This window comes from Columba livia, unplaced genomic scaffold (genome assembly GCF_036013475.1).
Source record: "Columba livia isolate bColLiv1 breed racing homer unplaced genomic scaffold, bColLiv1.pat.W.v2 Scaffold_155, whole genome shotgun sequence".
In the NCBI taxonomy this organism is placed as follows: domain Eukaryota; kingdom Metazoa; phylum Chordata; class Aves; order Columbiformes; family Columbidae; genus Columba; species Columba livia.
In genome coordinates this window covers 348,180-357,839 of record NW_027043051.1, presented here as the reverse complement: position 1 = coordinate 357,839, position 9,660 = coordinate 348,180, and the positions used below count along the sequence as shown (strand labels likewise).

Sequence of the window (9,660 nt, the reverse complement as noted above, 5' to 3'; positions counted from 1 at the left end):
GGCTGTTTTCTGCTTGCCCGGGTGCCGCACGCCTGGCCGGGGCGGGGATGCGCGGGCCCCGGGCCGTGGGGAACTCGCTGTGTGGGTTTTGCCCCCTCAGCACAGGCGCCTCCGGGTGGTTCCCGGGCTCTGCGCCTCGGGATAAACCTCGGAAGCTGTGCTGGGCTGCCCCTGGCTGGACAGCAGGTGCCCACCAAAGCTGCTCTGGCACTGCCCTCCTCAGCTGGGCAGGAGAGAGGAGAGAAACAAAGCACTCATGGGCCGAGATAAGGACGGGAGACATCACTCACCCACTACTGTCACAAGCAAAACAGACTCCACTAGTGGAAATTAATTCATTACCAATCAAATCTGGGTGAAGTCATGAGAAATAAAACCTCAGTCTTAAACCACCTTCCCAACACCCCTCCATCCAAAGAGCTGCAGTAAGAAAAACGCTGGGCAGAAGGGTTTTGCTTAAAAAACGGTCAATAAGATTTGTCTTTGCATTATCAAAGGTTTGTTTCTCAGGACTCAGCTCCTTCAGCAAGGGGTGGGTATTATTTAAGCCCTGGCAAATGGGTTTGTTCCATCTTTCATTAAAGAAACACTGGGATGGGAGACTCTGAAACAGCCTGATTTTCTGTAATTTACACTGGAGCAACGGAGATGAAGGAAGATGTTCAAGCTGGACGTGTCTCCTGGCGCCATGATGTTGACATCAGGAGCTGGAGGAGCAGTTGGAACTTTCGAAACGTAACATTCTATACTGGCCGGCAACCACCTTTGTTGACTCGGGTGGCTGCAGGAGGCACCAGCTACTTCATGCTGGTGCCCTTTGCTAACATTCGGAGCGCACAAAATGGGCAAAGGTGGGAAAACCTGCCCTTTCCAGAGTTCCCCAAATGAACAGGTAAATGCTGTAGATCTTAGAGTGCTTTGGATCCTTGATTTCTTGATACAGACGTGTTGACAGGGAGGTCTGTTATGTAACCGTAGAAGCTGATATGTCTCTCTGGGTCATGGCCACATCTGTAGATGAAATATCGGGTTTTTGGAGGTGGTGGGAAGAGGTAATGATCATCTGAACCATGGGAATTTCTCATGTGAACTGCGCTCAGGTGCTCAGGGAACACATAGAAGTCCTGCGTGAAGATCACTCATCTTTCGTAGTGAATCAGGATTAGATTGATTTTGAATACGTAGGCCACGTTTATAATTTCTGCTTTTAGTTCCTTCCTGAAGTACTGCAGAATAAGTTATTGAGAAGAAAGTCCTGCAACGTGTGTTTGCCCTGTATTTAAATTCCACCTGCTGAAAATCCAGGGTTGGTGCTGGGCTCTCCATTATCGCATCCATTTCGACAGTGGGGATTTTGGCATTAATGCCCGGGAGCTGGGCTTTGGCTCCAGAGCCCAGTGTGTCTCAGGGGATGGCCCAGTTGTACTGACTGCGGTCCAGACGTGGCGTGTTTTGGAGATGCTGCTTTGAGACCCAGCTGTTAATGTCTGAATCTGGGTGAAACACCTTCAAATGCACAAACAGCTGGAGATGGTGTGAGCAGTGCTGTGACAGCAGTCTCAGAACACCAGTTCCCAGACTTGTAGTTTTTTGGTTTTTGCTGGGCATCTTTCTGGGTTTGATTTCCTACTCCTTATTTCCCAAGGACCCACGTCCATTAATGGCAAGAGAGTCTAGTGTAGGATTTGCACTTGTACAGCTCATCTCATTTGGGATTGACCTGATTATCCTGTTGTGCAGGAAAGGAAACTCAACCACATGTCAGTTCAGTAACTTTCTGCCCAGCATCTCATGGAAAGGCTGCAGTACAATAAGTAAAGGGCTTCACTCCTCGTCTGGTAACAGTTTGACATCGTGAAAGCTCAATTGACCTAATTTAGGATAACTTTAGAGTTATCTGGAGCTCATGATAACTTTTAAGATAACTTAAAGAGTTCTAAAATATCGGAACATGGTCCCACAAAATCTTGGCAATATGGTCCCAGCAGCAGACCGTGTCCTGCTCCATTTAGTCCATTTTTATTGTTCTGCTTACAATAGATGACAACTCTTTTCTCCTGCAGCAGAAGTACAGCCAGACCTCCTGTTTCTGGGAAAAACAACCCTCAGGCTGTTTGAGGATCGGTTGTGCCTTCCAGCACAGCCAAGCTCGAAATATAAATGGACTTTTCCTGCCTCCTAATAACAGTGAGTGAAAATATTTTCTCTACTATTTGTTCATTAGAGTAAGTACATACACAAGAATGTCCTTGCAGTGCTCAGTAATCTCTATGAAGGTTCAAAATGTACCGTGGTAAATCAGTGGCGTAGGATCTGCTACCGCAGTGAGTTCAGAGCAAAGAAAGGAATTGTATTGGCATTTGAATAGTGTTGCCATGGGACTCCTTGAGCTGCCATGTTACGGATCTTCGTGTTGCAGGAAAGATGATGTCACAAGTGGTGATTCAGGCTGCTGGGATCCACAGAGCAGAAATGTTGCAGAAATCATTTGCAAGGGTATATAATATCTGAAAATCAAATTAGTTTTGGAAAATAAAAAAGCACCATTACAAGTTTTGTTTGTTTGTTTTGTTGGTTGGTTGGTTGGTTGGTTTTGTTTTTTCTCATTCCTTTGTAAGAGGAGCTCTTGGCTTCCAGGAGTCCTGTTAGACGGCTGAACCTGGAGCAGGGAAAGTGTCCAGGGCAGGGCACCAAGACAGGGGTCAGAAATCAGGCAGAAGCTGGAGTGAGAGCAGCGTGACTTGTCACAGATGCAGGAGCAAGGGGCCTAAAATCGAGTTGTTCATGGGCCTGAGCCCCAGAGCTGGAGACAGGTGTCGTGAGAAAAGTCCAGAGACACCTCTAGTCAGAAGCAAATAGCCTTTGTTCCAGAAATTCCCCCAGGGAAAGGTAGCGTGTCCTATCTGGGTGTGTTGAGCCCCCCAACCCCAGAGAAGCAAGGCAAGAACTTGGGGCTGTTTCTGTGAGTGCCCGCACTGCTTTCTTTGCAGTTCCCACATCCACAGCAGTGACCCCTGGCAGCTGGGGCTCTCCTGAACAAAACATAGGCACATTTTGGGTGTGTTGTGAGTCAGAGAAGATGCCCTAGAGGCCCAATGGACATGGGTAACCTGTAGAAGAGCCATGTCCAACAATCAGAACGAGAAAATAAATCCAAACATTTTACTGAAAAATGCATACATTCAAAGTCCATGTGTCCCAGAATAGCATTGCAAACATTTTAACTGCATTTCTCCTTTTTAATACTTAGGAATCCTGTTAAACCAATTTAAGGTGGAGTTGGCTTACACTGTCCGGAGCTAATAATATGCTATTCTGGGCAGTGACACCGTTAACTATCAAGTTAAACTGCTGTATCTTACATTTTCTTGCATGAGATACAACAAATCTGATCTGCAGGAGTGTCACTAAAATAGTTTTAGTATGCTACACCGTAGTGCTTTATCTGCTCTTTCAGAGGAGTAGGTACCCATGCTTTTTCATACTTTCTGTTGTTGCAAGATGCTCTTTTGCCAAGCTTGGCAGAATAGTTTTCCCAAACGTCATAATCTGCCTATTTAATGATCCCCTCAATATGATAAAGATTTCAAACTGTCCCTGCATGTCTGAACCTGGATTTGATATTCTAGTTCCCTTCTAATAAAATAATGTTCTTTTCTGAAGATGTGCCATTGCAACAGGGTGGCCAAGAAAGGACTCTGCATCCAGCACATCTTCAAGAATCACTCAGAAACCAAGAGAATATTTCCCTACCAGTTCATGCTCCACTGATTATAAGGCTCAACAATGGTGAAGATGAACAGGACGATGAAGAGGATGATGACAAAGAGAACTGTAAACAGATTATTGTTTCTTTTACAAAGAAGTAGGACAGGGCCTTTTCTACACTTCACAACTGATTTCTTGTAATAACCATGACCTATTTAGAAAAGAGTTGTTGACAAGTTTTGAAAATAGTTTCCAGGTAGTCCCAAAATGTTGGAAGTGTTGGTCACCAGATGTGAGGCATCATTCTAACTCCTGTGAAATGCCTACCTGTATATTTCAATAGCATTATCATCCACATACCTCTGTTGTATTAAATCAAGTTTAAAATGTGACCCACAATTTAGATGTCCATCAAATACTCTTCAAACTTTCTCTAAATTTGGGGACACAATTCACTAGATTAATTGAATGTTTATGCATTTATATATATTTTTTTGTTTTGGTTTTGTGCTTTTTAAAAGTAGCTGAACGGCTGACTGTGTCTCACTTAGAGATGAGGGATTCCTGGGGAAGAATGAATTGCACATTCCCAGAGGGTGAGAGGACGACGACCTGTTAGTGCTTCCTGACTCGGTTTCAGTAGGAGTGAGCCCCATGAATTCAAACCAAATAAAAGCCGGGGCTTTGCTGATCTCAGTAGCCTTAACTGAGACAGATGAGGAGCCCTCACTTCACCATCTCTGCCAGCAGATGTTCCAGGAGAGGAACTGTGGGCAGAGGTTTTGTGACAAGCGCTCTCTGGTGACATGTTTAATCAGAAGATTTCCTTTTGGTTGTCAGTGAAGGATTATGTTGAACATGAGCTCTGAAGATGGTTTTGAATAGTTTCCAATCCACAAACATTAGCTTATTCCTATGTGTTGTAACTGCAGTTCCATTGTTCTTGGCTATACCTAATATTAAGGAATCATTGTTGCGTCCAGAAGCGGAGCTTACATTTAGAAAAAAACCCACTGTGATCAAAATGAAATTCATGATGGTACATGATTATTAGGAATTGTTGAAGGTCTTTGTATAGATACCTAGTAATCTTTTAAAACCATTTCCTACAGATGTTTCTAATTGGGTGCCTAAGACTGCTGCAGAAATTGAAGAGGAAAGAACCATAAAGGAAATATGCTATAAAACTGGTAAATACGAAATCAGTCAGTCTTTCCTAAACAGCAATGAAGACAATATACTAAGCCTTTTATTTTATTTTATTTTATTTTATTTTATTTTATTTTATTTTATTTTATTTTATTTTATTTTATTTTATTTTATTTTCCTTTTTGTCTATGTTTAGGAGAGTATTACAGGATCCAGCACCCCCACAAACACCAATCAACAGAAACTGTGTCTTCACCTCAGGAAAAGGAAATATTACTCTTGGAAGCTATGGAGCGAGACTTAGAGAAAGGCAAGTAATATTCATCTTCTCAGACAATATTTACCATTAATAGTTAACATTTATTTTTCCCCACATATATACACATACATAGTGTCTCAGACATGGTGACTACCTGTATTGATTGTGGATGCAAAGAGTAGAAATGGGCTGTAAAACCTACGTGTACTATCTGGAGATACACAACCATTCCATAAATTGGATCAGATAGGATTCATAAATATCATTCATGAAAAGTGAGGAGTTAAAGAATGAGTAGGTTATTTGGAGCTCGTTCTTTACTTTGGAGCCGTAGCTTTTCTTTAACCTGTGTGTTATAGAATTGTCTTAGAGACCATGAGAGTTGTACGTCAGTTACAGCAGACAGGATCCAAACATCTAAGAAAATACAAAGAAGAATCTAAGAGGAGAGGCTAAAGGAAATTGCACTAAACTAATCACTGTCTCACAGAGGCGGGAGGAAGAGAATGGCAGTGCCATTCCCTGTGCTGACACACCAGCCGCTCACACATTCTTTCTGTTGCCTTTCCAGGGGATGGTAATACAATTCCTACAACATTTAATAATACAAAAAGAGGAGAGAGCTGGGAAAGGAGAATACCAACAGAGCGTATTCCCAGAAGAGATTATACTAGTTTTAGGATTATACTGCAAAGAAAAATTCCTCTATGCTCATTGCAATTTATGTTTTCCTGTTTAATTTTGGGAAAGAAATGGTTCTGTGGAGTAAGAAACAGATATGTCTATAGTATAATACCCTTAGTCACCAGGTACATCGACATCGGAGGTGAATCTATTATATGAAGTTTGAATCTCCTGCCATTCATGGGTATTTCTGCAATGCTGTTTGTCACCTTATCAGCAATGCCCGTTCAGCTGTTAAAATTATGTGTGGGCCCATGCTGTGAATTGTATCACTGAAGTGCCTGAGGATTGAAGTAATCCTTTTGTAAACTGAAGTTATTTTTTTACGCCACATTGTTTTAGTTGTTTGGTTTGCAGGACAACCCGTAGCTGAACTGACACAACTGAGACAGAGGCAAAGCGTCCCTCATGTGCAAGGGGTGAGAAATAAGCACCGACAGAGAGGAACATATTCAGGGTTGTGGTTTTGTTGCTGAGTTCTCTTGTAACAACAGGCAGCTCAGGCTCAGAAGTTGTCACCCTGTGCTTTGGGGTCTGTGTCCATTGGGCTCCCACTGTGACTTTGGAAAAGGGTTTATTGCCCCTGTGACACACACGCAAATTACATCCAGCTTTTCACTCTCAGTTCTTACAAATGTCTATGTGGATTAAAGCCAATGTTTGTAGTCTTTAACTGTAAACCCTAGATACGGTATTCATGAACATGTTCTGATTCATCATGGGAAGTGTCCTGAGCCAGAACCAGTCAAAGTACTTGTACGAGTTCAAAGTGCTGTTGGTCTTTGTCTTTAGAGTCAACTTTGGAGTTTTGTCACAATTTCCTGTGCCAGAGGAAATACAGCCACTTTTGCTTTCCTTTTGAGGAATGACACTCTCCTAATAATTAACGTGTAAAAGCATGTTCCGCCCAAGAAGACCTGTGTATGAAGTGGGAGATTAGGCTTTCAAATCACCATAGAGTATTTGGAGAAGAAAATGGTGTGTGTTTTTTTAAGAAAGTGAATATGTGTTATTTTAATCCCTCAGCAACAAACCACAGTGAGCTGGTAAATAAGTGTCACTCCAAAGAAATAAAGAAGAATAAATGGATTCCTGAGGAGCCAAGAAATTCACCTCATACAGTACCAGGAAAACGTATTTTGAGAACACAGTTGGCTTATTCATTTTCATTTACTAACCTGTTAGATGATCTAGCACTACCCAGCTAAATTCTGTTCTTAGTGGACAATCCACATTTGGATAGGACTCTCCATAAAGAACATGTTGTTTTAATCTTGTCTTCCAGCCTCCAGGCTCCTGCAATATCTCAACATTTGAGTAACTGCACAGCATTATAAAGTTTGCTTTTTTATTTTTAGGATTTAACACTTCAGAACACAGAGGAAAACCAAGTTACCAACCAAGGAGTCAAAGGAAAGATGATGAAACTGCTTCTTATGTTCCTCGTGGGAGAGCAGCAGGAAGAAAAACATATTGCGATTCTTCAGAACCTCGCAGATCAGCGTATGTTTTCTACCGCACTGTGGACGTCACCCAAGAACCAAAGTTCAGTGGATCTACAGGTGGGCTTCTGCTTAACCAGGATTCTTAAAACACCTCAAATGTGCCTGTCTGTATGGTGCTACTTTCTTTTTTGTCCCTGCAGGTTCATGTGAAGTCATTTATGCCCAAATATGGTCAAGACTAAATTTGATCCAGCATAATTTTCATAAGTAGATTGCATGCAGTATCCACAGTCAGAAATGTAAAGCTTTTTTAAGCTTTATAATTAGTCAGACAGTGTATTCATCACCAATAATTTAGTCATCTTCATAGAAGAAATTCATTTATTTCCCCAGAAAGAGGAATGAACACAATGTTCTGCACAAATATATCGATCCCCTCTTTTTACAGTATTTTGAATGTGATGTATTCTTTAAAAATATTTAGTAAATCTCAGAGTAGTCCACCTTTCTCTTCCCATTTTACTCTAACTATTGGTAGGTGTAGTTCTGCGGTAGAATTTCAGTTTCCTTTGGGAAATCCTTCCTGTCCAACATCTCTCCTCCCAGCAGGGGATGAAGGAATGACCTTGCTTTGCATGGTGTTTTTCTACAACTGGGATTTCACTGGTGTTTTGATTGTGATGGTTTGTTTTGGCTTCATACCACCCCATAAACTGAAGCAGAAGTACTGAATTTCTGCTGCATTCTGGCCTGAACTGAGAGGAAGCAAAAGTGGCCATTTGTGTGAGCAGGAAAAAAGGAAGAAGAGGCAAAGCCACATCTTCCTGCAGAGGAGTAGGGGCCGGGTGAAGAGCCCTGTGCGTACTTGATACTGACACTTGCCTCTTGGAGTTCTGTTTGCAGTTGGAGGTGGGCTTATCTATCAACCAGTGCCATTACAGTTTTAGCCTTGTTGTTTGTAATACTTTGTGATGTTCACAAATGCTGCCCATATCCAGCACGTGTCTAAATGCTACAGACAAAAACATCATTCCTAGTTCAGCCCAAAGGTCTCCTTCGGAGCACATCAGTCTTCTCGGGCTCAAGAATGGATGTTTCAGAGGTTCACATACCACCTGTGCGGTACAGAGAAAGGGCAGGTAGTCAGCACTTAGAGGACAGTAGTGCATAAGGGGGTTGTGTTCACAGCTGCACTGGAGACAGTCTGAAAACAGAGATACATTCAGAGAAAAGGATAGAGATGTTTTCCCACAGCAATTCTTCCATTGAGTGCTTTGAGGTTTTAGGTACTATGATGACATGCATCTTGAAAACACCATCAATTTGATCAGATAGGATTCATAAATATCATTAATGAAAAGTAAGAAGCTAGAGCGGGTAATTTGTAGCTGGTTTTTCCTTTGGAGCCGCAGCCGTCTTTAAACTATTATGCAGTTTTCGTAGAGATCATCACAGTTACACGTCAGGTGCTCAAGTTACACTAGACAGGATCCAAACAACTAACAAAAGAGAAAGAAGAACATAAAACGAGAGGTTAAAGGACATGATACGTATCACTATCTCACAGAGGCGGGAGGAAGAGAATGGCAGTGCCATTCCCTGTGCTTACACACCAGCAGGGCACACATTCTTTCTGTTCCTTTCCAGGGGATGGTAATACTTCTGCAGCACTTAACAACGCAAAGAAAGGAGGAGAGAGTTCAGGAAGGAGAGTTCCCGCAGAGCGTGTTCCCAGAAGCAACTGGCGATCCTTTGACAATGGAGGGAATATACTTTGGCATCAGCTTCTCATTGCTGAACACCTTATTGTAAATAAAATAACTGAATAGATTTGAATTGGGTTGTCCACAAAAAAACTTTGGACCTCTAGGACCTTGTAATATGTCAAATTCTGAGTAACAGCACAACATTTCTGTACTTCTGTTTGCTTTTTCACTTTTAGGAATTCCCTCTTCAGATCCCAATGGAAAACCAAGTTACCAACAAAGGCGTAAAAATAAGGATGATGAAACTGCTTCTTCTGTTCCTTATGTGAGAGCTACCAGCAGAAAGACTGATTCTGATTCTTTGGAACCTCGAAGATCAACATATGTTTTCTACCGCACTGTGAATGCCGCCCAAGAACCAAAGGTCAATGGATCTACAGGTGGGTTTGATTGTGATTGATTTATTATTTTCAATATTTAGTATTATTTTTTATCTTGGAAAATCATGGAGGTTGGTCTTATCCAAACTTCTGATACCTATTTAGTGTCAATTTTTGTTATTTTTGCTATTATTGTATTTTTAATGCTGGACAGGGGACTGAATTCATTCTCTTTCCATTCATTCATGGCGATATTTTCATTCATCTTTTTTCCGTCTTTCTACTGTCCTCTTGATAGGATGTACTGTGTCATAAATCTGACAAGAGCC

At 41.8% G+C, this 9,660-nt stretch overlaps 1 protein-coding gene across 1 annotated transcript; it reads left to right on the top strand.

Moving 5' to 3' along the window:
* Positions 1–841: 841 nt before the first annotated feature.
* Positions 842–6,182, top strand: LOC135577861 (uncharacterized protein C12orf50 homolog). The gene is made up of 6 exons (XM_065047975.1): positions 842–851; positions 2,041–2,187; positions 3,664–3,834; positions 4,821–4,898; positions 5,054–5,167; positions 5,688–6,182. Exons 1-6 carry the CDS (start codon positions 842–844, stop codon positions 5,957–5,959), a joined length of 792 nt encoding a protein of 263 aa, XP_064904047.1. The 3' UTR covers positions 5,960–6,182.
* The last annotated feature ends 3,478 nt before the right edge of the window (positions 6,183–9,660 follow it).

Bases quoted from the DNA above. Each gene is read 5' to 3' on its own strand.
- LOC135577861 (XM_065047975.1), top strand. The intron at 2,188-3,663 runs GTGAGTGAAAAT...TCTTTTCTGAAG, and splicing joins TTTCCTGCCTCCTAATAACA to ATGTGCCATTGCAACAGGGT. The intron at 3,835-4,820 runs GTAAACAGATTA...CATTTCCTACAG, and splicing joins GGATGATGACAAAGAGAACT to ATGTTTCTAATTGGGTGCCT.